Source organism: Meleagris gallopavo, chromosome 10 (assembly GCF_905368555.1).
Source record: "Meleagris gallopavo chromosome 10, MGAL_WU_HG_1.1, whole genome shotgun sequence".
Classification (NCBI taxonomy): Eukaryota; Metazoa; Chordata; class Aves; order Galliformes; family Phasianidae; genus Meleagris; species Meleagris gallopavo.
In genome coordinates, this window is record NC_139413.1 from 19,540,735 (window position 1) to 19,566,369 (window position 25,635).

At 49.5% G+C, this 25,635-nt stretch overlaps 1 protein-coding gene and 1 long non-coding RNA gene across 10 annotated transcripts in view; one reads left to right on the forward strand and one right to left on the reverse strand.

Moving 5' to 3' along the window:
* The window catches only part of PTPRF (protein tyrosine phosphatase receptor type F), a 343,189-nt gene that overhangs the window by 291,839 nt on the left and 25,715 nt on the right, over positions 1 to 25,635 (forward strand). For 5 of the 9 annotated variants that reach the window (XM_085231921.1, XM_085231920.1, XM_085231924.1 and 2 more), the window contains exons 13-21: positions 560 to 753; positions 6,428 to 6,454; positions 8,564 to 8,681; positions 10,926 to 11,504; positions 12,136 to 12,233; positions 17,202 to 17,455; positions 18,407 to 18,497; positions 20,761 to 20,973; positions 23,869 to 24,023. In XM_085231921.1, the coding sequence (XP_085088047.1) occupies positions 560 to 753; positions 6,428 to 6,454; positions 8,564 to 8,681; positions 10,926 to 11,504; positions 12,136 to 12,233; positions 17,202 to 17,455; positions 18,407 to 18,497; positions 20,761 to 20,973; positions 23,869 to 24,023 (1,729 nt within the window). The remainder of the gene's footprint in view (positions 1 to 559; positions 754 to 6,427; positions 6,455 to 8,563; positions 8,682 to 10,925; positions 11,505 to 12,135; positions 12,234 to 17,201; positions 17,456 to 18,406; positions 18,498 to 20,760; positions 20,974 to 23,868; positions 24,024 to 25,635) is intronic. The other 4 variants (XM_085231922.1, XM_085231929.1, XM_085231926.1 and 1 more) reach the window with 3 other exon arrangements.
* On the reverse strand, positions 5,038 to 7,928 carry LOC146543725 (uncharacterized). Its single transcript, XR_014885302.1, has 2 exons — positions 7,761 to 7,928; positions 5,038 to 7,401 (listed from the first exon to the last, which is right to left on the reverse strand). It is a non-coding gene; the product is annotated as an uncharacterized LOC146543725 (long non-coding RNA).

A 25,635-nucleotide genomic window follows, 5' to 3' on the forward strand; every position in this document is an offset into this window, starting at 1 on the left:
GAGCTCTGGCTTATTGTTTCAGGATGGTGCTTTTCCCCCTCATTAACCTCTTGCTGTTGCAGGGGAGGAGCACATGTGCTCAAGCTGGTGGCAGTGCTGGGACCCCACAGGGCAGCACCCAACAGTGCAGCCTGGGATACGGTGGGAGCATGCAGGGGGGTCTGCAAGGAGTCTCGCAGTGACAGGCAGTGTGCAGGGAGAGCTTCAGAATCCCCACCTCTGCCAAGGGCACCCTGAGCTGCCATGTTCTGTTATATTCTGCTTTGCTTCTGCCCACTGCTGGAGACAAGAGAGGGACAGATGGGGCTGATCCCGTATGGCTGCTCCTATTGGGTGCTCCTGCATATCACAGCTCTGCTTTCTTCCACTGGGAGCAGCAGAAGTGTTGGGATGTTAGGTTGGGGTTGTGTCACATGGTGAAATGCAGTACAGTCTCCTGGGCTGGTGCAGGGGACTTGCAGAGGCACAGCCATCCCTGCAGTGAGATGGAAGGAAGGTAGCAATAGTAGAAGAGGTGTCAGTGTGCACCCACTAAGTGTCCGTCCTGTGTGTGTTACAGTGCCCAGTGCCCCACCACGAAAAGTGGAGGTGGAGTCCGTGAATTCTACAGCCATCCGGGTGAGCTGGAAACTGCCCATCTCCAACAAGCAGCACGGGCAGATCCGGGGCTACCAGGTGACCTATGTGAAGCTGGAAAACAACGAGCCCCGCGGGCAGCCCGTCATCAAGGATGTCATGCTGTCGGAAGCACAGGTACAACATGGGGACAGCGGGCTGGCGGGCATGGCACCTTCCCTCTCCGCAGAGGGCTGGGCTGGCCAGGCCCAAGCATTGCTTGGCAAATATGGAGCATGGGACACGGTCCTGCCCAAGCAGGGCAAACGGTTTATCCATAAGCTGTAACTGGTAAAAAGCTAATTGGGAAAGAATTGCTGTAGGAGAGATGTTGTATCGGGTGATGTTCCTCTCTTACCCCTTCTCCCACACATACCTCTCTCTGCCTGCCTCATCCTGTGCTCACTCAGCAGAGCCTCCCTTCCCTTCTGCTTGTGCAAGGCAGGGACTTTGTATACTTCATCAAGCTGTGAGCCAAGGCCTTGTTCCCACTCGGTTCTCCAGATGTGGTTTTGGGCTCTGTACAGCCCAATAAGCTGCTCTGCCTCTTCCCAGTGGTCAGGGAAGTTGTCAGTGCCCTGCGATGAAGCACAACTCTTCTTTGCAGCAAGGGTCCTTCATCCTGGATGACCCGTGCTGTTCTCAACAAAGATAATCATATAAATGAAGTACAGGATCTGCTGCTGTTGGAAGCGACGAGTAATCAATTCTGAGCTGGCTTGCTTGAATGATGCCCAATATAAATACTGGAGAGCTGCAACGATTAATTGATCTGTCTCCTGAACGCAGCTGTGAATCATTTATACGTTTGTCAGTGGGGAGCATGGTGCACAGAGGCAGCTTTCCTCCCCATTCATATTCTGAAGGATAAAACTCTGTAATAATAGGAGGAAAACTTTAAAGAGAAGATGCTGCGAGGGTCTTCACGGTGTTATCTGGGACACATCTTTGTTTGTTTCAGATGTTGCTTTATTTTAATCATTAGAAAAGCTACTTGTTGCCCTTCTTGGTTCCAGGAGGATATAATCTTCCATGTTGTTTGAACAATTGATGCTGTGTTGTTCAGCTGGAGTTTGGAGTTAATGGGTTAGTTTCGAGTGTAGGTGGGTAAAGCTGGCAGTATTGTTCTTGTTGGTGTTTTCAAATATTTTCTTCTTGCCCAACCGGTTCTGCTTTCATTCCTTACTCATACATTTCTGAGAGAGGAAGGAACCTCATGCCAACATTCAGGAATGAGAGTACCAGAGCCAGAAACTTTCCAAGGAGTGCTGGATTTTGCATAGCTTTGAATGCGTGCAGTTATCATCAAGGTGGCAAGCTGCTTAAAGTTTCCTGGCCTGTCAAACCAATTACCAGTCTTTGATATTTGGTGAATTTATGTGGGAAAGTCCTTGTTGGCTGCAGTATTTTTTCCCAGAGTCTATCATGCTGTGTTCATCTGCTAAAATTCCTGAGCAGAAGATAGTTGCACAGAAGTGACTGCAATGAAGAAGTCATGTCACCCTTAGGACAAACTAACAGCGATCCTGCAGGAAGGAGGTTTCACTGACTTGGCAGAAGAGATATCTGCCAGTAGAGTGAAAAGCCAAGCATGACCTGTGCAGTGCATCTGCTCCAGAAGCGGAAGAACCCTGCGAGAGCCGCAGTCTTTCAGTACAGCAGTGTGTATCTTTGCTAACAGCCAGATCAAACCTTAACAGGTAGCCTGGGAAGAGTTATTTCAGTGGAGCGAAACACAGATTCACTGGTACACTTGTCCTGGAAGGTCACAGGATGTAGATGGAGTCCTGTTGAGGACTCATAAACATTCATGAAATGTAAACTGATGCACAAAGAGAGAATTAAACCAATTCCAAATGTGGGTGCAGGACAGAAATTCTTTGGACACGTAGGCAGAACCGCTCCTCCTGCCCAGACAGGCTGTCTGCTGATTTTGAGTAGGTATGTACCACGTAATCTGTTTCCTGCAGATGGTATGAAGACACTGGCATTAAAGCTGGCTCATGACTTTTGCTGATTGAAGACGAGAAACACAGAGAGAGTAAACGAAGATGAAAGGAAGAAGAAAAGGAAAGGAGATGTTAGCTATGCAGATAATACAAATTCTCAGTTTTCAAAACCATTTGAGCGGAAAGGACTGAACCATCAGCAGTGAAATAGGGGCCCTGGTGCTGGAGAGATCACATGTTATTTTGCAGCCTCCTGCCTAAGGGAGAAAAATCTGTTGTTAGGAAGGTCCTGTAATGGAGCTGAGGCTTCTCCCTTCTCCCTGTGGTCATACCTGTGACTGATTACCTCTTCCAGAATTCTCTGTGCCTTCTAGTCTGAACTCTGTATGCAGTCATCCCAGCCCCAAGACCACGTTTGAAAGGAATAAGGGCAGTCTGAGGTCTTGGCTGAACCCTGCCTTGCTTATACAAATCCTTACTGGCTTGAGGGATTGAAGGATAGCAAGGCCGTGGGTCTCAGGAGTTAGGTTCCACAGGGGAGGGGAGGGACCCACTATCTTTCCTTCGTCTCCAATCCCCTAGCAGCTCCAGCAAGTCCACACAAGCAGATGGCTCAATCCCTTCCATTCCTTCCCAACTGCCAGACTCGTGTGCCTGCAGAGTGCAGCACTGAGCAGTGGCAGGGATGAATCTGGAGCTCTGAGCACGTAGGAGATGTTAGGGGATGCAGAGTGCATGCTCACCTCACTGCTTACAGCCTTTTGCAGACCCAGACCTGGCCATAGAGCTTTACCAATGCTTCTGCTGCTGGGAGTTGGCTGGATACAGCTTCAGGTCATAATGTGTGGATAAGGGGCTCCTGACACTTCCTCCTCCTGCTCTGCAAAGAGCCATAGCAGGGGAGAGGTGTGCTGCCCGCATGAATGGTTGCAGGCCCACAGAGAGATTCAGTGGTGTTGGCAGGTGGCACCTCTCCATCCAGCAGGCAGCCCCAGTGCATGTCCCATCAGAAGAGGAGCAAGAAGTAATGGTGAACGCTTCGAGCTGCTGGAATGAGATCAGAGGAGATGGACAGTGTCCAACCCAGGTGTAGCAGAAGAATTTACAGCTGCCTTCTATTGCTGGGTGATAGTCTGGGATTCTTATCTAGATCTGCACTGAACAACTCCTGCCTATGCTCACCTAGGTTAAGAGTATGGTGTGTTGGTGAGATGTAGCATGCTTCATGATGAAAGAAAGGCACGATCTGGGAGGCATTTTGGTAAAGGAGAAGTTCTGGAGCTGTCAGGCCCCTGCACATCCAACAGTCTGAGCACCCTGAGCTTGCATCTGGAGTTTCACTGTCGCACCACTGTCACTGAAGCAGAGAGCAGGATCTGCAGGAAAACTCCAATATCTACTTCTGATAGTTTGGGATACTTAGGAGGGATTGAGTCTGTCTTTTGCAAGAGCCGTGGTCAGGGAAAATAGCTATTCCCTGCTGAGACACGACTACGCTGTGCAGTGCTGAAGTGTAAAATGAAACGTTAAGGCACTGCAGCTGCTATAAATACAGACAGTTAGCTTTAGCACTTCCCTGAGCCATCCTGCCTCATGCACGCAGCACTGTCTGAGTTCTTTTTATGACAGCCCCTGGGCCTTTCAGATCAGTTTGTCTTGCTGACCAACCTTACACACTTAAAAAGCAATCAAACTAGGATAGGAAGGAAATGTTTTGATCCACGGGTGATATTTTCATAATGGAATTGAATTTATACCAGGGTATTTATGCAGACCTGGATTTTCACTGTTACTCATCCAACACAGATCTCAAGGCGTTTCTTTGCGCTCTGATCTGATACAAGATTAAAGTCCACTGAAAACATAAGAGCAAACAGAGTCTGAACATTAAACATTTGGTCTAAAATCCTCCTGGATGATAAGCTCCCTGCTGTGGTGAGAAAGGCTGCAAGATGCAGTAGCCTTGCTGTTTGTTGCAGCGGAGTATCAGCTGCTGCTCCTGCAGCTGCACACAGACAGCCCTGGAACAGCATGGGGTGCTGTCACCCTCAAGGCCCCCATCCATCAGGAGCACAGTGTTGGAGTGACTTCTGGGAGAAAGAGCTGCCAGCTTCACATCCTTCCTGCAGCAGAACTCGGTCAGGGCAGAGTGTGTGGCTGTTGGCCGTGGTGGAAGGTAGGATATCAGCAGCGATGACTTGGGATCAGGGGAGCATGCAACAGTGGAAATAACATCAAGCTGCGTGTGGAGAGAAGATCTTTAGGGACAGCAATAGCTAGTCATGGCCTTGGTATGATAGGAGTTCTTTAGGGACAACTTGACCTCTTTGCTGAAATTAAATTCTAAGCTGCTTTAGGAGGATGGGTCTGCTGCAGTCTCATGGCATCAAATAAGTAAACTATAATAAAATTGTTAAAGAACCTTTCTCACATAGCTGCTGCTTTCTGAATTTAGAGAACATAACGGCAAATATTTGGAAGGTATGCCATGTATTTTACTGCTGATAGAGTTCTCTACCACTGCGATAAGCTCCAGCCTGTGAAAACCACCTTAAATAGCCTGAGTACAAAAGGCAGCTTGTAGCTTTAATAACATTTAGGGCTTCTGCAGCACCAGCAGGTTCCCAGGCACTTCAGCAGCATTAGCTGGGCATCCTGGTGTCCTGAGGAAGGCAGGCTCTGAGAGCCATTTCACAGCTGGCGACTCAGGCTCAGCATAAGTCTCACCATGGCTCACGCTGTGAGTCAGGAGCAGTAATACCTACCTTCCACTTTCATCTCTGTGCTTGAACCCATCGACCCACGCTTCCTCCAGGCAGATTTAGTAACCTGAGGTGTAACGTTTCACCTTGGCTGAGAGAGCACTCTGTGATCTCTGCAAACCTTCCTTTGGTGCATCAACCACAGAGAACCGTGCTGCTGGTATGCCTGACAGTTATGATGCCGTATAACCCCAAATCCCGTCAGAAACCTGCATAGTCTCTCTCCAGAGCCGTAATTGAGCTGCCATGGCTGCGATCCTTTGTGATCTTTTATTGCAAAATGTTTTCTGTAGAAGTGTTGCCTGCAGGGCTGCTCTTGCCAAGTGAGTGTTTGCTGCCTTGGTGTTGTGTAGTTTGGAATGAGGAGCTGTTTCCTTGGTATAGACACCACATCTACCCTTGCTCCAAGCCATGCAGCATGTTGGAGAGGAACAGCTTAGTGTGGAGCTCTGAATAGGATCTTGGCCTCACTGTGTTTCCAAGAGAAGGCACTCCGCAGTTTTCTGAAGTCCTCAAAGCACTTTCTTGCGATTGTTACAGAAAAGAGATCTGTAAATATCGTTTTGGTGCTTCTCTGCAGAAGTCCCCACTGGGCTCTGCGTATGAAGTCTTTAATTCTCAACAAGAGATGATGGCTGCAGAATCACTAGAACACTAGATCACTAGAACCTGGAGATCAGGCCACAAAACTGTGTTGTGAATGCTGTCATTTGCGGGACATCACTGATTTCCAGAGCCTCATCCCTTCTTGCTCCTCCTTGTGGAAGAGGTAGAAAAGTGTAAACAGAGCCAGAAAGGGAGAAGATGGCAAAGTTAGGAAGCGGTGACCTTTCCGTCTGCGTGGGAAGAAAGTCCTTTGGCCCACTTTGTGTGAGTGAGCACAGACCTCCTGCTCAGGCTAGCAGCATGTAGAGAATGGCGTTGTCCCATTTCTTCCCTTGGCACAGCCTGTGGCAAGTGACCCTCTGTATGTAAGTGTTCTAGTCCCCCCACCCAGTCCTGCTAACCCCTGCTGTTGTCATTGTCATCCCCTTCCTACACGTTGCCCCTTAAAACTCTGTGTCTCCATTTTTCTCTCCTCCTTCCTTTCTCCTCCGTCAGTGGAGAGCTGAGGACTCCGTCGACCATGTAAGTACCACTTGTGTGTATTCCAGGTTGGAAAAGAGGGGTTTGGAAAATCGATTTGTGAATTTTGTAGACACAGTGCTGTCAAAACATCCTTTTCACTCCCTTAATGAGGCTGGAGAGTTACATTGTGAAACCTTCCGCAAGCAGCAAATCCAGAGAAAATTGGCATTTAGATTGCTACTAAATGTAGAAAAGCAATTGACATTTCCTATAATCTGTATTTCCAGCTTGTTGTAGTGCAGTTTTAGGCAGGCTCAAGTGATTGACTCAGGAGGTGCATCCTACTTTCTGCAGTAGTTGGCCCACCGAGTTATACAGTCAAATTAGATATATAATCTTTAAACCACATTGATTGTAGTCATGAAAAATAACCTACACTCTCAACCATGACCTTTGGCTGAAACACACATAGTAATAAGAAAACAATCACATTTAAACAGTTAAATTCAATTTTTTCCATATAATTTTGAAATATCAAATTGGAGGAACAAACTCGAAAATGACCTTTTTAGAGTCAGCAATTCAATTACGTGCCCTACTGTGAGCTTCTCCGGCACAAAGCATTTCTCCTCCTGCTTTATATGGAGGAGTGGCTTTGTCATGCCAGCACTGTGTTTACATTATGCAATCAGACTTTCTTTCATCCATCCCTCCTCTCTCTCCCCTCCTCCCCGGCTCGCTTGCTTTACTCCCGGTGGCATGCTTTTGCGTGAGAATTTCTCTTTGCATGGATCTGGGAGGAGTGAATTCTCTTGGGATGTTCAGAGTCTGCAGGTTTTGTGTGAGTGCTTCCCTGCGGGTCCATTGGCACCGATCGGACTGCGCGTCCACTCACCCGCACGCACACACTGCTGCAGGGGCAGAGTTGGGATGGGACTCTGGTTCACACGGTGATTTTGGCGGGGTTCTTGTTGGTGCTCGTTGATTTTTCTCTGGGCTGGCTGGTTCTGCGATGGTAACAGGGTGATATTGATGAGTAAGCCTGGGCAGGTAACCTGAACCAGCAGCACCGACTGGAAATCAGCAGCTTTCATAGAGTGGGTGTTACTGGCAGGGAGTGATGAGAGACTGGCTCTGCTCCGAGAGGCACCGCAGGTATTATGGACAAAGATCAGAGCCTGGAGCAGCCCCTAAGAGTGCCTGAGCTGCCTCTCCTCAGCCAGTGGAGCTCAGCCCATCTCTGCTCTTATCATCTGAAAGGATAAATCACGAACCCTGAGCCTGCCTCTCACCCAAAAGCTTCCCAGCCCCTTCCAATGACTTGGCGAGTTATTAGTGCTGATGGTCCCGATCCCCTTCATAGTACCTGTAGCTGAACACTGTTCAGGACTAGTTGCCTTGGGTCACTGAGAGCTGCTCTGAGAGCTGAGCAGGCCTGGCCAACAGGGCTTGGCACAAGTCACATTACCACTGGAGGCCAGGAGGGAGGAGCGATGTTTGTACTTTGATCTCAAATAGAAGCGTGGAGCCGTGCCCTCCTCCTGCCCAAAGGAAATCTGGGCATGCAGGGGTGCTAGCACACTGCCTGCTCCCAGACCTCCCACAGTGCAGGGTTTTCCCTCCGGGTCTTGCCAGTGCCTGGTGCTGACCCTATCCATACCCATCGTGCTGCGCCATGCCTGGCAGGGAGGGCGAGCACGATGCTGCACACTGCAGGTGCTCCTGCCCCAGGCTGTGCTGCTGCCAGAGACAACCTTAAAAACCCCCACGTGAGCCCCCAGGAGGTTTCCGCAGCTGGATGATCTGGCTTCTGCTCTGGTTCACAGCTCCACAGCCCTCTTACTCTCAGGCTTACTGTGTCAGGGTTACAGCTGTTCCCTTTCCCCCTGTGCTGGCCCACAGGTTCTGGTGGGTCCCCAGGAGTGCCAAGAGCTAGGGGTGAGGTGAGGCAGCTCGGTGCTGGAGCGGTGGCAGTTACCATTTGCTGGCTCCATGGGGCAGCGAGGCGAGACGTGTGTGCTTGGGTGCAATGCACGAGTGTGTGCCAGCAAGTGTGTTGGTGTGTTGCTGTTGGAGATGCTGATCCCCGTGCCCTCCACTTGCTCACTCTGGTAACGGGTTTTTGCTCTTCTCATTTGCCTCTCCTCTGCCTCGTGGATGCGCTCCCAGGAGACGGTCATTGGAGGCCTGCTGCCGGAAACCACCTACTCTGTCACGGTCGCTGCCTACACAACCAAGGGAGATGGTGCCCGCAGCAAGCCCAAGGTCATCACCACCACAGGGGCAGGTGAGCGTGGGGAGCGGAGACTGCAGCCACGCAGGGGTGGTGGTGGAGCCTCCCAAGAGGTGCCCCGGGAGTACGGGCGAGGCACCTGTGCAGGAGGAAGCGAGAGGGCTGGAGATGCCACAGAGGTACATGCTCTTGTGATCTGCAGCCCTTCCTACAGGCTTTGCCATTGGATCACCCGAGCAAAGTGCAGCAAACAGACGGACACTGCCAGAGCCCACAAGAGAGCCATGAAACTCGTGGGCCTGAGCTCCTCTGCGTAGTCCAGAGACCTGGGAAGAGGAAGCCTAAAAGTCCAGGCCCTCCCTCAGCTTTGGAGTCACAACCTGCCCTCATTTTGTCCCCTGGTGCAGCAGGGGTAGGCGAGTGCCATTTCTTGCTTCCTATGGTGACTGCAGTGCTGCCTAGGATGGCTGCTGGCGCGGTGGGCCCTCAGGTGCTTCTCAGTTCCCCATGGCCTTTGCTACCACCGCCTTCCCTGGCTTACATATCTCAGCCAACCTGCTCCTAGAGCCACGATAAAACCTGGAATGCAACAAATACTGCTGTAGGAGTGCTGCGGACACAACTACTAGGTCTGGTGATCCCAGCCAGTTCATTCTGCTCTCTCAGCAGACTTGTACCCTGTGCCTAGTGCCAGGAGCTGGGGCACCCCGGCGTTCATCAGGTGCTTTCCTCCGGATGCGATCAAGCTTGCCTTTGGCAGTGGCATCAGCTAGTTGTCATTGTTTTGTCCTCGATTTTCCACTCATTAGACCTGTCCTTCAAAAGATAATCCTGCTGCTTTTCACGCCAGCTACAGGAACGGTATTTACCACTTGTTATTATGGGAATGCAGCTTGTACAAACTGAGAGCATTTGTTCCTGGTGCTTTTAAACAGGAACAGCTTGCTATCTCCTCTGCGCTGCATATGGGGAGCTCCAGAGGTAGTTTCCACTGTCACAGTCTCAAATGCTGTCTCCCTCGTGCCTCACCATGGTGTAAGCTCTGTACATCAAATTGCTACAGCTGTCCTATGAACAGGAAAGCTTCCTAAACATCCCAGTGTTGCACTGTAAACCACAGTGAGTCTTCCCACGTTATAATGCACATTTAAAGTTAATATTTTGAATCAACTTCAAAAATTATGTGTCCCATAATACTAGCTGCTGTTAGATGTTGTATTACAAGTACAAGGAGGATGGCACTGGCATGGAAATTTAATTCTGTGTCTTAAATACCTACAAAAACACTCCCATAGCTGCCTTTGCACTGGCTCGTCTGCAGGCTTGACCTCATAGGGGAGTGTTGGTATCGCCCTCTCATGGCAAAATTGGGGCATAATTCTGTCAAATACACGTTTCTCTTGTGCTCACCTGTGGGCTCAGACATTTCAAAGCAGTACACGAGTATTAAGCTAGGTTTGGCTACAATCCCATTTTCATTTCCATATCAGTGGCCCCATCCCTATGACTCTGAGTATCTTCCCTATCAGTTCATTTGTTTACAAATCTGAGCTGATATGAAGACGCATCTTTTTTTAAACTGAAGGAGATCAAAGTATTAAACCATCAGTCTAAAGCCATCAGTTCCTAACCCGTGACGGCAACACCCCTTGACTTGCTCAGCATAATCAAAAGTCCCATGGAACGCTTGTGTTCACCTCTCACATCGACACTGGCATCATGACTCTGTTCATCAGCTAAAGCAAAACGCATTCTGATGGTAAACAGCCCGCCCAGCTCCGCTTGCTGCCACTGCAGATGGTAAAACTGCAAGGTTTCAGGATGAAATTAGTCTGCCTCCAGACAGACGAGGGTGCTGGACTCGGGCTTCTGTGTGGCTGGTGTCAAACTGCACTGGGGCCACGTGGCCTGGTGCTGGGCACTAGCTGGAGAGTATGAAGACCACTGATTAGGAGGACGGGATTCAGCTCTTCACTGAGATAAATGGGAAGCTTTGAGGTACCTTACACCTTTCCTGTAAAAGGGGATGAATTTTGGGGCTGGATGTGGCTGGATTTATTGCCTGTTTAGATGGCGGCACATGGGAAAATGGCAGCCAAGAGCTGTCTGGCTCCAGCTTCCCTCACCACTGGATTAGGGTCGTTCTGCCTCTATCCATGTGAATTGTCTGTCGTCCTCTTCACCCTGTTGTCTGAACTTTCCCACTTTCCTCAATCCTCACGGACTGAGCAGCACGGAAGCTGTCCTTCCTCTCCCTCCTCCCAGGCTACAGATGGTCATTGTGTGTTTATGTTGCAGTCCCGGGGAAGCCCACCATGATGATTAGCACGACAGCCATGAACACAGCCCTCATCCAGTGGCACCCACCCAAGGAGATGGTAGGGGAGCTGCTGGGTTACCGGCTGCAGTACAGACGTCTTGATGAGGAAAAGATGAACACGATAGACTTCGGGAAGAGAGACCATCACTACACTGTGACCAACCTGCACAAGGGGGCCACGTACCTCTTCAAACTGTCTGCCAAGAACAGAGCTGGTCCAGGAGAAGAGTTTGAGAAGGAGATCACTACCGCAGAAGACGTGCCGAGTGGCTTCCCACAGAACCTGCGCGTGGTGGGTCTCACCACTTCCACTACAGAGGTTGCATGGGACCCCCCAGTCTTGGCAGAAAGAAATGGCAAGATTGTCAACTACACAGTGGTATACAGAGACATAAATAGCCAGCAGGACCTGGTTAACATCACCAAGGACACAAGTATCACTTTGACGAATTTGAAGCCTGATACCACTTACGACATCAAAGTGAGGGCCCGCACCAATAAGGGGGTTGGGCCGCTCAGCCCCAGCATCCAGTCTCGGACCATGCCCGTTGAGCAAGGTAAGCGGCCTTCTAACAAGCCCTAACATCAAACTCTGGCTCCAGGACAGGGACCTTTGCTTCGGTTCACTTCCCTTGGCTCTGTCTAATGAGATCAGGTACTGTGTGGCTCCCTAATGTAAAACTGGTTCCGCAAGGGGAGGCTCAAGGAAGGATTCCTTAAAGTTGTCGTTTGAGGGGGGCGAGGAGGGTATTGGTGGTAGCTTAATTGCTTTCGTTGCTCCACAGGCACACTTTGCTCTTTTATCTGTACATGAAAGGTTCTTGCTTGAACTAGAGCAGACAGCTGAGTAGGATCATCTGCAGATCCAGTGCCTGAGCACCACTGCTCTTTGATCATGGCAAAGGGCCAGCAGAGTGTGAGTGGAGGGGGGAAGAGAAGGCTGCAGTTCAGCCCACAGCTTCATTTCCGTGATGCTGGGAAGTATAGTCAAAAAGGGGAACTATACTGGAGACTGGAGACTTGGTAAAAGGCTGCTGCTCTTTTCTCTTCATATGTCACTTCCCTGCTGTAGCTGACCTCTCTGATGTCTGTTGCTGAGTTAGACAAAGAGAGACTCAGAGCTGAGCTGCTGCCTGGCTCTGTCCTGACTTGGCCCACAGTGCTGAAAAATCTTGTTTTTTATTTCAGTGTTTGCTAAGAACTTCCGTGTCAACGCCGTCATGAAAACATCCGTGTTGCTGAGCTGGGAAGTGCCTGACTCCTATAAATCTGCAGTGCCTTTTAAGGTAAGAGTGGGGATGCAGAGAACAGGGAGCTGGCAATTAGCAGGTCTGGGAAAAGCAGCACCTTGACATACTTCATGGTGTTTTCAGGCCATCAGACAAGAGACCAGCAGAGCAAGGTCAGATTGCTCACTGGTCTGGGGTCTTGTGGAGCTCAGATCTCTAAGCCCAGGTTAGCTAGCTGCTCTTGCTTTTGAGCACCCGTGTGTGAACCATGATGCACAGAAGAGCACACTGCTTCTTGGTTTCCCTCTTTTCACTCTTCTCAGGCCAGAAGATACTGTAATTTTGTTGATTTCTTTTTCTTTTGATCAGTTATGGAATGGACAGCCAGCACTTGCAGCTCACGGTAATAAACAGGAGTGAATAATGTTAGTTGAAGCATACCAGCAAAGGATGCCATCCTGTCTTGTCAGTAGCAACTTCTGCTATGTACCCATTTCTCCCTTGGCAGCACCCTTGAAACTTGCAGCTTGCCTTTTCTAATAGGAATGGGAACTGTTTGGGACCCTGAGATTCCTGGTGCTTTGCTGGTGGGCAGTTGCAGTGGTTGTTCATATGGTCCCAATGTGTGCTTTGCTCCTCCATCATCTCTCATATGGTCCCAATGTGTGCTTTGCTCCTCCATCATCTCTTTCAATATCTGGTATTTGCACAGCTGGGACCTACCGGTCAGGCTGGCAAAAGCTTGTCATGATGCCTGATTCAGAGTTGAAGTGTGAGAAGTTACAGATGTGATTTAATCATGAGAGATCACCAGGAATAATTGGTCTGAAAACCAGTCAGTGAATCAAACTATAAAAAAAAAACAGTCAGTGAATCAAGCTAAAAACGACTCCTTCTGCAACAAGTCCTGTCTCAAACATGAGGATATCTTTTTTCAGTTACTGCAGAACATCAGGGCAGATGCATAAATCTCAGGGAGTGAAAGAGAATAAGGAACGTCCTCACCCTTGCTGCTCACAGGTTTGAGCAGCACAAGCTGTGGGGGAGCCATGGTTAGGGGAATGGGATGGAGGTCTGGGGCTGCATCCACGTCAGTGCGTGTGATCCTTGCTATGACTCTCCTTGTCTAGATCCTAAAGCTGAATTAGCAGGCACTTGTTAACATGCAGAATTTAGCTGAGGCAGACAAGGCTTTTATGGACACCTCATGGTATTCGAAGTTTTCCCAAGCGTAGGATGTGTTAGGATCAGTGTTCAGATATCTGGCCGCGAGGAACTTCACTGATCGCTGTTACTGTGCTAAAGAACCAGTCCACTTCATCTTGCCTCATTCCTGTGGTATAAAGCCCACGTCTCTGTCTGGCAGCTGAGTGCACAAAAGGACAGTGTGACCTTTGGAGCATTACTAACGCGTAAGGATGGTGGGGTGGTTGGAGGTAGCCAGGATCCAAGGGCATGACACTGACTTCTTGTCTCAGCCTGGGAGCTGTGACTGCTGGCACAGTGACTCAGGATCTGCCCCTGCTGCGGGTTAACCCTGGAATGACACAGGAGCAGATGGCATCAGCCATTTACTAGCTGAAGAGCAGTCATGCAAACAAGAGTGTTACAAGGATATGTCTATAATAGTGTCTTCTTTCTGTTAATACTTCCAGGCTTGCAGACACACACGAGTTGAGGTGAGGAGCTAAGAGGGTCAGCTCCAGGTCGCTGACTGTGCCAGTCGAAGAAAATCCATAACTATCAGGACTTTGTATTTTTATAAACAGGGCTCACCTCTCTCCTCTAATTCGGGCACATGGGATGCTGAGGACAGAGCCTAATATTGTAACTAGCATAGCAGATAAATCTCCATGGGAACAATTAGTATTATCTACACTTGATAAACAGTCTCACGCTAAATCTATGTCCCAAAGGGTGTCATATTCTACTTTAACAGATTTAATTAAAGTAGATATTGTTCTGACAATGAATAGTGGGACACAGGCAGGACTGTTGCTGTTTTTTTCATAGAGGATGAAGTGAGACCTTAGGAATTGTCATTGCTACCAAATCAATAATGAAGGTTTTTGTCCTCTTTGGGGAATTTTCACAGCTTCTTCTGGTCCAGGAGATAAATTCCTTGTAAAATGTTGTCGCTGGTGCAGAGGCATCATTCCTTTTCTATTTCAGAAACGCAGAAGGTAATTCTGGAGCTTTCATGGAACATGTAAGATAGATATGACCTTCTCCCTGGGGATACTGCATTGCCCTGAGACGTTCTTCAGCTGAAGAGCAGGATGGGGGATATACTGGTTGATGAAGGCAGCATCATGAGGTGTCTTACAAATCGGGAGAAGGAGTAGCACATTCTGAAAATGATTATGATGTAGGTTCGGATATAGCCCTGGGAACCTGGATGGTGCTTTCTGACATAGTGTCCCATGGAGTGTAAATAATCCTGCCACTCAAAAAGTCAACTTCATCTACTTCTCCATCAACTAATTATTTTTGCAGTGTTGCGCACTGTGTGTCATTTCACCTTTTAGTTCAATATATTCTTTACTGCTTCAAAATCAAACAGCAGACCTTCAGCAGTGACATTTGGACCCACCTAGCTTCTAGCCTTGCATATTCCCTCTTGTGAGTAAGAGCAGTACGAATGACATTTTACAACAATCCATGGGCTAGTCAGCAATGTTTGGCAGTTCAGAGCCCTTGGGCCAAATTTGCTGCTGACTTAAGTAGTTACCAGTGGGCCATGATGCAACCTCTAAATAGCATTCCTGCTTGAGCTCCTGGGCATCTCCAGCTGTGCACGAATGACTGTTTGTGAGCCCTTACATTACTGTAAGGTTTGTGCAGAGACCTTACCTAATGGTGCATAACATTTGAGAAGACAATGTGTTATGGCAGGTAAAAGAACATAGAACTGCTACAGCAGCAGTGAAAAAGGGGGAGGTTGGAAAATGATTTGGAAAGCATTGAGATGCCAATTTCACCATCTTTGGAAATGAATTTCTGTTCATGGCAGTGAAAATCATCCTGGTATCAGGACTGGATCAGGGACTGTGTCCTGGCTGGTTCTAATACTGGGCAAGCAGGGAAACACTGAACTGAAGTGCCTGACCATCTTTTCAGCCTCCTCTTGCCCAAGGAGAACAGCTGTGTCCCCAGCAAATGTGTCGTGCACAGGCAGTTGGTGAGCAAGTGTCTTCCCTAGAGCAAAAGCAGAAGCAGTTGGTGATGCCTTTATTAGGGAGAATTCATAATGAGAATTTTCATCTGAGAGGCAACTGAACTCATTGTGAGCTTTGCATCATTCCATCATATCTCTTAGTGTTTGAAGTTTGGTTTTGTTTAAGTCTGTGTTGGAGCATGTGAGTAAGGTGAGGTCCCACTGCTCCCCATGGACACTTCACGACCTGCTCTTGTCTGGAACACCTGGGCATCCCAGCCACCCTCCTTTTGACTGCCTTTCAGCACATGGGGCAGCCAGCAGGGGCTTGGTCCCTGCAAACCCCATCTTTATTTAAGTACTAGGAACTTATTTTTGCAGTTCATCCCTGAAGATTGAAGCACATCAACAAACAAGTTGGACCGTGATTCTCCTTCATTGCAGCTCCTCACTGCTGCTCTGTTACCTGTTGGGAATCTCTTCTCAGTTCCCAGCATCCTCAAAACCAGGACACAAGAAAATGGGGCTCTTTTTCTATCCCAGCCTCCATCACAGTGATCTGGAGACGATCTGAAGCTTGTCCTTGGTATTGCTGTTGTAAGCTTTGAAGCACTAAATACTGGAGCAGTGCTAATAAGCTGCCGTTGTCCCAGCAAGCCGGCAACTTTCTGCAGATTGATGCCACCTGCTGCAAAGGTGACTTGGAAGAAAAGTTCAGCCCCTCCCTTGCTGCCTGTGTCAGCCTGCACAGCAGGCTCAGCTGGCACGAGATCTGTTCTACTTCAAGTCATTTTTCTTCCACGGAGCCATCTTCTGACTCTCAAGGCTGCTGTTGGAGAGAGCACATTTACTGTGTGGTCTCAGCCTGTGGCATGCAATAGCTGCCACGGTGCAACGTGCTCCAGCTCTGCTCTTGCCTGTTCTTGGCATACCACGTCTGCACCTTCATCACTCCCCTGCCATGCTGGATGGAAGGAAACAGCTGGTTTGTCCCACCTGGGGCACAACCTCTGCTTCCTCCGGTTCTCCAGCACCCCCTTTGTCTCCATCTCCCAGCTTTATTTGAGTTTTGGCTTTGCAGAGGCAGCACTGTGCAGTTTGGGGCACAGGAATTGTTCCAGCAAGAGGAAGAGCAAGGTTCCCAGGGCAGTGCTCGAGGCTGCAGGGCCTTAGCCAGGGGTAGGCATGGCTGCAGCAGAGCGAGGAGAAAAAGCCCTTAGCTGAAGGCTGTGCAGGGGGGCTCCGGCAGCAGTGAAAAGCGGCGCTGGTCCCCTGCCCGCGGCCAGAGCTGCGCCAGCATCTGTTGTCATAGCAACAGGGTGTCACACCTGCAGAGCTGCCATTTGGTTCAGGTCCCGATCTGTGAGCCCTGCACGGGATCTGACAGACGTCAGCGAGGCACGTACCCCCCCGGTCACCTTGCTGGGGGGTGGGAGGGTGCTCAGCTCTAACCGTTTGATCAGGCATCAGTTGAGAGACACGGGAGTGCCACCAATTCAAAGCAGACAGGATTTTACACCAAAAGCATATTGCTTGTTGTAGCTTCTTGAGACAGAAAACAAAGAGCCATTCATCTCCGTGCGAGGGCAACACATAGCCATCTGAATTCCTCCCTCAAAGCAGTGCTGAAAAGCCATGCGTGTGTGGCACGAGGCTGAGCGCCAGGCTCTGCCCCTTTCACTGCCCCATGGCTGTGAGGCACAGGGAGCACTGCTCGGCCCTCTGCTGGGGGCTGCTCTTTTTTACCTAAAGATTGATGGCTGTTTGTGAAGCGCACGGTACCTGGACACCTCAGGGAGGGTCCACAGCCAAATTGTCATTTGTAACGCTGCTGTCGGCCGCATAAGCGTGTCTTTTTCCCATTTCAGATTCTGTACAATAGCCAGAGCGTGGAGGTGGATGGCCACTCCATGAAGAAGCTCATAAGTGACCTCCAGCCAGACACGGACTATTCTTTTGTGCTCATGAACCGTGGGAACAGTGCTGGAGGGCTCCAGCATCTCGTCTCCATCCGCACCGCACCTGACGTCTTGCAAAGCAAACCCATTGCCACCAACAAGTACATCCAAGAAGGAAAGTTCACGCTTACCCTTCCCAAAGTGCAGACCACTGTGCCAGTTCGGTAGGTGCTGTCTTCTGTTCACTAGGTTCTGTTGTGATAGGACAAGGGGAAATGGTTTCAAACTCAAACTATTCAGATTGAGACTGAATAGAGGAGTGGTGAGGCATTAGAACAGGTTGCCCAGAGAGGTGGTGGATGCCCCATTCCTGGAGACAGCCAGGGTCAAGCTGGATCATGCTAAGAGCACCTGATGGAGGCATAGATGTCCCTGTTAATTGCAGCGGAGCTGGAGGAGATGGCCTTTAAGGGCTCCTTCCAACTCTATGATTTTACTATTCTGCAGAGATAGATGGAGAGGGCAGTATCAGAGGCTGAAGATGGGGAGGAGTGCAGGGTGGGCTCCTGCCAGCCTGAGGGCTTTGTGACCTGGGAGTGAATTTCAGAGCAGGCTGCAGTACAGAGCCAGGCATTTACCTGTGTGAACGTGGGCTCACACTGCTGGCTCCTTCTGAGCAAATATTTACATGCAGTAAAATTAAGACAATTCTCTGACAGTTTGCCCTTGCCCTGGTGTGTGTGCTCCAGATGCTACCAGCAAAAACGCAGTTGAGGATCAGGGGGAACTTTCTCTGACACTGTATATAATATCCTTTAAATAAATAATGGCTAAAGCCTCAAGGAGATTAAAAAAGCGAGTTTGTAGAAGTCTTATTCGTTACTGTGGTATCCTTGTGCTGAAGCACAATTCCCCCAGGGTTCTTGCTACAATCCGATTATATAAATGTCCTTCTTGCAGCTCCTACACCACCCTACGGAGTACAGTCTGTAGATCTTCATTAACCTAATGAGCACAAACAGGAGAGTTCCCCTCTCTGGTGCAGCTGGAGAGCTGGCCTCCTCCTTCCTGAGCCCTTCTGCCACTCAGAGGGCAGGGAGAGGAGCGGATCATCTCGAGGAAGGATGCAGCACGTGTTCCTCACTGCCCTGTGCTCACGCTCTCCTTTCTGCCAGGTGGTACTACATCGTGGTTGTGCCAGCAGAGCAGAGCCCCAGCAGCCCAACGGCGCGGTGGCGGACGCCTGATGAGATGGAGCTGGACCAGGTAGGAACATGAAGCTGTGCTGCAGTAGAAGTGTCTTGCAAAACCTGCAGAGCTCCCTGCACACGCTTGCTACAGGCTGTCTGCATTCACCCACAAGTGCAGATTGCCCAGTGCAGGAGCAGCACACGTGTGGGTGCTGGCAGAATCCCACACAAGGGCCTGTAGGCTCTATCTTCCCCACATATATCCACCCAAAGTAATAGGGAAAATTCCAAGAAATCACACACCCAGATTCACAGAAATCACACACGGGTCCATTAGGAGAACAAAGTTGTAAGCTTTGAAGCACTCAGAAATTACAAAGTGTTAGAAGATGTAAGTCAGCCCTTGCTTATCATTAATCTTTAATTACATGATTGCAGAGTCTTTTCCATGGGGTCCCAGCTCGCTCCAGGTATGGGTGGATCTGTTCAGCATGTGAAGCAGAATTGTGTAATGAAGAGCCATCATTTGTAGTTCTCCTGCATCCTTTCCTTACAAAATCTCCAAAATAGCACAAGGAAGACAAGAGTAGGATGAGAAGGGCTGGTTTGGTTTCGTGCTCTAGGTACTGAAGGCAATTCAGAGAGCTGGTTTCTGTCTCTAATCGCTTTACCTAGTCCTGGGCAAACACTGTAAAACACCATTTGCATTAGCAGTCACTGTTTTGCCTTTTTTTGGAGTCCTCAGTTTGAGATACTGAAGCCTTGCTTGGAAAGCCTGAGCATCCCCAGCTGCAGAGAAGGGTCAGTAGAACTCCGTTTGATACAGTCAGTGCAATAAAACATGCTCAGTTTTCTTTAAAAACAAAACAAGCTGATGGCTTTTCAATTTGACATTCAAAATTAGTGGACATTTTTTACATTTATGTCCTTGTGCCTCTGTTCTCTCTCTGTAAAATGAGGATAATCGCTTTCATTTCACCTCATATGGGTGTTTGGAAGATAAGATCATTAATGTTTGTGAAGCACTTGTAATATTACAGTGATCAGCACCATAGAAAAGCCCACGAGGAAATTATTAATTTTGTCTTCAGAGCTGGGTTTGAATAGTAAGCAATAAACAAAGCCTCGGGCTGCATAATGCAAAGAAAAAAACAAAATATGGCAAAGCTGCTCCTTGATTAAGCACTGTCTGTCCTGTGTATTGAATGAAGCAGGGGAGCTACAGAAAAGATGGTATGTGACCGCGTCATCAAGGATTCTAACACAGTGCACATCTGAATTATTTCTGTACAGGTGATAATAATTCTGACATCTAATTTTTCAGGATCTGAACTTTGCAAGCCTAGCATTCCTTTGGCGCAGACTTATGGTGTGTTACATATATAGGTGGCAGTAGCATCCAGCAGCATCAATCAGTGCTGGAGCCCTGTGGTTTTGTGGGGTGAGCCCATCCACAAACAGCTATGCCTTCTGCCCCAAAGAGCTTCATTCCAGCCAAGGTGCAGGAGATGTGTGTAGGGGGAAAACTCCACCATCTCTCTGCCTTTTCCCCCTGTGCTTACTCCAACATGGCTCTTAGGAAGAAGGCAAGGGTGGACTGATGAGAAGAAAGAGTAGGGGGTGCCTTACAGGGCTGTCATGCTTGGAGGGTGAGCTCAGTGGCGTGGCTTTGTGTGCACATCTCTGTCCCCAACCCTACAATAAAACCAGCATTCCCTATCTGCCCTGACAACACTCATGTTTCATGCCTCATCCTTCACTGTAAATTAGAATTTCTGTACAAGGTCTGGTATTTGTTTTTATTCATTAGAAAAACATCTTTAAACATCTGAGAGTCTTTCTTAGCAGTATAATTGAATTTTTTTGTGTTTATATCCTTTTTCATGAATTTGTGGCTGACTATGAAATTTGCCATTTTTGCTCCAAACATCCCATGAAATCTGTTATCACTGAGTGATTTACGCAAAGCTCTTCCTGCAACACAGCAGCAGGTGAAATATGGAAGCTCTGACGGAAGGGAAAGACACAGCAAATGTCACTTTTTCCCTATACATCAGCGTCAGTTGTAATTCACGTCCAACATCCATAAAGAATTTCCTGACTTACTGCGCATACCAACACCTGGGCCAAAAAGCACAGCTTGGTTCCCTTGTAGACCGCTGGGATAATAGGGGCTACATTGGGATGACAGGTTTCTTTGTACTGCCGTGTCCAAATCCAACCCAGTATCATTTCCCTGCCTTCCTTCCGCCCTGCTGAGCCTTACGGCCAGTAAGGTGACAGCGTCAGGCGGTGCCACGCTAGGCAAAGCTGTAGTGATGCACCTTGTTTGTCCCCAGTTGCTGGAGGCCATAAGCCAGGGCAGTCAGAGCAGGCGCCAACGACGCCAAGCAGACAGACTCAAGCCCTACATTGCTGCCCAAGTGGACGTGCTGCCTGAGACCTTCACCCTGGGGGATGAGAAGAACTACAAGGGTTTCTACAACAAGCCCCTCTCTCAGGACCTGAGCTACCGCTGCTTTGTGCTGGCCTCGCTGGAGGATGGGGACACGGTAAGGACCTTTTGCTGGGGACACAGGCTGGCACAGCTGCATGGGCTCGGGGTGGGTGGGGGCTGAAAGCAGCGTGATGGAGCTTTCTCCAAAGAGGAGAGAAGGAGGCTGCGTAGCTGGTGTCTGCGAGCCAGGATGTCTGTGGGAGCTGACTTGATAGATGGTGTTTTTGGAGGGAAATGGCATATGTGTTTGACATAACAGATGAGAATGGAGGGCAGTGCAAACACGCCCACTCTGTGCAGGCTTGGTTGTGGCTTGCTGAGCTGTTCTCAGAGCAGAGCTTGACACGTGGTTGGCATGGGAGAGCTTCTAATCTTCCTTTCGGTCAAGTAAATGCCTGTAGAAAACAGCCCCATTGCAAAGTTGCCTTTGTGGCCTTTGTCTGGGCGGAATCCCATCCCAGGTGACAAGTGGGAGAAGTGAACCTCCCTCCATTGCAGGGCTGTCAGCAGGGCAAAGCCACGCCATGCACGTGCCTGCTGCACCCTGGGCCTCGCACTCCTGTGCCTCACCTTGCTGGAGGCACATGGGCCGTACCTTTGTCACCAAGCACTGGGGCTGTGCTGGGGAAGGGAGTGGCAGTGCACAAAGCGGAGAGCAGCACCAGGAGACCTTGCATCAGCACCCAGCTGTAAACAGGAAGGGCAGGAGCGTCAGTGGCAGCGGCTGGTGTGTAAATAATGGAAATAATAAAGATGCACGGAATCCTTTGGGCGGCTTCCAAGCTGTGGCTTTTTTCCTCGGCCTCATTTGCTTGTAATGGCTCATTAGGGCTGGTCAAGTTCTTAATTTCTCATCCAGCTCACGTGTTCTTGTGGCAAGATGTGCACACTGGTGAGGGGAGGAGAGTCAGAAAGTAACAATAAGGTAAAGCAGAGGCCTCCAGGTATGCTCTCCTGGCAGTCTCTCTTAAGAAGAGATGACCATAACCAGACGATGAACATCATCTTCTCCCTAGCACAGATCTGCCACAACCCCCCAGTCAGCTACCAGTGGGATTTTTACTCTTAGTTGCCACCTCTCTGCATCCACCGTTGCATCACACCCATTTTCATTTGAAGCCTGAGACATTCTTTCCAGGGCTGTGCACCATCTCCCTCACTCAGCTCCTCTGAAATTACTTGCTGTGTCTCTGGCGTCAGCAGACAAGTGGAGCATCACCATTTTTCAAAGGTGGAGGGGAGGGTGATTGAAACAACACCTCTGTCTGAGCTCAGGGGCACCTGCACCTGTCAGTCTGCTGTTGGAAATGCCACTGAGATAACAGCCCTTCTGACTTCTGCTCCTGCCTTCTCTTGAAAGGAGGTATTTCCAAAAGGTTTCTGCAGAAACGTGAATCTTGTGTCCCCCCCTGCACAAAGCTTGGAGATAGACGTATGTTCCCTGGGTGCACAGAGCAGCGGGCTCCTTCTCTCTGCCCACTGCAGCTTGATTTAGCTGGGTAGAGCCAATATGCCTTCTGTCCAGAGCGGCCCCTTGCCCCTACAGAAAGAAGCCGCAGGCCTTCAGCCCCTTCCGTCTCCTCTGATGGAGCATCTTCTTGTTTCTGCCATGCTCAGAGCTGCACCCTGCCCTGTTGCACCAGGGGCCAACGGGTTACAGTGGTCTCAAGCAGATTTGCTGTAGGAACAGAGCTGAACCAGGAGCCAGCGGCAATATCAGTGACACCGAGAAAAGCTGAAAAATTACACAGTCAAAGCAGCAGCCTCCTCCTCACCCCCACAAGCCAGTGGCATTTCTGCCCACTGATAAAGCCGAGGAGAGCAGCAAGGATGCTGCACCTGCATGCTGCCAGAAGGAAGGCATAGATAAGAGCGTCCTCTGTACTCCACACGTGTGAAACCAGGCTGGCTGGGATCAAGGGCACCTGTGAGTGGAGATCAAATTGTGCGGCTGTGTGACTTCAGCACGCTTGATGTTTCTCTCCCGTCCCCTCACATGCACACAGACAGAAGAGCATGTTTAAATTCCAACCTTAACGTGGGCAATTCATAGACTCGCAGGCACTGCTCCAGTGACCAAATCTTTCTGTGGCGAGAGCAGGGCATTTCCAGCTCTCCAGAGCAGGGCAGCAGGTGCTGCTCGAAAGCCACAAGCACAGAACTGAGACAGCCCTGGCCCTCGCTAATAGGGGGAAAGGATTTCTTTTTGCAGTGTTTAACCCTGCTGAGCTGAGAAGGGACAGCACAGCTCCATAAGCCTTAGCAACAGCAGCAGAACAGGACTGGTGCGGTGTCATTGTGCTGCAGGAAGGGTTTGGGTCTCTGCTAATCCTGTCTCGCTGGTGGGGCTGGAGAGCTGGCACTTCGGGTTGTAAATCACTGGGCTGCCAGAATACAGAAATCTCTGGAAAGGGACCTATGAACATGAGCCCCTTTCCAAGGTCTGTTTATCAGAGCAGAGACATCAGGAAGAAAATGTTCCTGTCATTTTGTTCCTTTAAGAAAACCGCCTAGCCCGGCAGGGGGTTTCCTAATATAGCCCTGTCCTGGAGAGATGTGTTGATATCAGCACAGCAGGTATTACAAACCACTTAGGAATCATCAGCCAGCCCCACTGTGCAATTGGTTGGGATTCAAAAGCCTGTGATTTGGCTCCGAGAGAATCCAGGGCTGGCAAGTGGCTCGTAGCTGGGCTGCTCCAGTTTGGCACCTCGGGGCCAGGTCTGCTAGCCAGAAAGTTGCTGGCACAGGGATGTCTCACACCAGGAAGAGAGTGCTTCTGCAGTGGGACCTCTGCTGATGCTGAGAGAGAGAGGATATGTGGTTTGAGAAGCAACACTGTTCCCTGCTAGCCAGAGGCAAGGGGAAACCTCTGTGTTTCAGGGATGTGGCTGTTGCTTTAGCCTAATGGATGCTTGCTTTTCTCTCCCTCTCCTGCGGTGCTGTTCAGAAGAGATACGCAGCCAGCCCCTACTCAGATGAGATTGTGATGGAATTGGCTTCAGCGAAGCAGCAGGATGAGCCGGAGATGCTGTGGGTGATGGGACCTGTCTTGGCTGTGATATTAATCATCATCATCGTCATCGCTATACTCCTCTTCAAAAGGTGAGATATGCTCCAGGGTGTTTGCAGGTACAGCATGAGCACTGCAGGTGGTGGCACCTTCATGACCCTGCTTCTGCCCTTCAGGTTCGGGGAGCCCAGGTAGACAGTCCTTAGGGGTCACAGGGAGGAGAAAGGTTTCTACCCCGTACAGCAGAAAGCTGCTATACAAAGACTGCAGGGCTGGATATGTGGAAGGTAATTAATATCAGCCCAAGGACACACAGCTGCTGTGGGTTAGGGAAAACCTGTAAGCAGTGGGACAAAGGAGAGCAGCATTGTCCCTTGAAGGAGCCTGATCACTCTCTGTTCTCACAGCTTGGATTTGCAGCACCAGGGATGTATGTAGCTCTGCATGCCTTCTGAAATTGCCTGCTGGAGCTCCGGCAGTGCCCCCACTACTGTGAATTCTGACAGGGGGAACAGGGTGAGAACAGGGCGTGGATATGGCAGGCTGACATCAAAGTAGGAGCTCTCCTCTTGAGGCCTCTAGGTCCTGGCTGCTGTGTCCCTGCCGAAGCAGCCACCTGCTTAGGGGTAGCAGAGCAGTCCTGCTACAGCTGTAGCTGTGGTGTGAGGCAATTGTCAGTCCTCACAAGGAGCTGCAGATTGCATTTGCACGTGTTCGCATAGCCTGTTCAATTACACTAGGTCACATTTTCTATCAGCTCAGCTCCAAGGTTCTGCTCCTCCTGGACTCTCTATTTACATATGTATCTGTAGCTAGGGGAAGGGAGCTGCTTTTGTTGTCTGATTAAATGGAGCTCTGCTGTGCATGTGCAGTCAGTGCCTTTCTGTGTCAGTGATCTTCTCCTTTTTCTGTTTCTGCTCTTCCCTGGATCTAGTAAACAAGAAAGGTAGGAATCCATTTTATCTTCTTGTTTTGTTAAAATTTCAAGTCTATTTCCCTTTGTAAATATCAAGCCTGAAGCTAGTAAGGGGCATCTTTGTTTTTGGGAGCATGGGGGCATGCCAACCCTGGGGGTTTACAAAGACTTTATTTCCTCAAAGGCATCACAGGCTGACAGAGGGAGATGGTTCCAGCATAAAGACTTCCCAGATTGTTTTTGCAATTAAATTAAAAATCCAGATACTACAACAACAACAGTTATATGTGTTTCATTCTGTTCTCAGTCACTTCAGAATGAGAGCTGTTCTGGCAAGAGTGCAGGTGCATTCTTGCGTTCTGTAATGAGGAAATGTTAAGGGAATACCAGACAATTGGAAGAAATAAAACGTTTGCTGGACTTTAAGTTGAAAAAATGGCCCCCTCCCCCTCTGCCAGGGAAGATCTGTCTGTGGGCCCCACAGATGCTGTGCCCACCTTGGCACAACCCAGAGATAAGCACGAGGAAGCAGCACAGGCCCTCTGTCCTGACACCCAGCATTTCCGTCCCAGCCAGCAGCGTGACTGCAACCAGCACTACCCATGTGCTCACAGGGATGCTGTATTATCCCACTGCTTTTGCCATCTGCCTCTTCAGAGGCATTTTCTCCTGAAGGTACTCGTGGAGCATATTCACAATTTCAGATCTACAATGGAAGCTGAGTAGCAGGAGATAGCCTGGGGTCTGGAGGTTTGTTCAGTGGTGGCCCCGACTAGGTTAATGAGAGA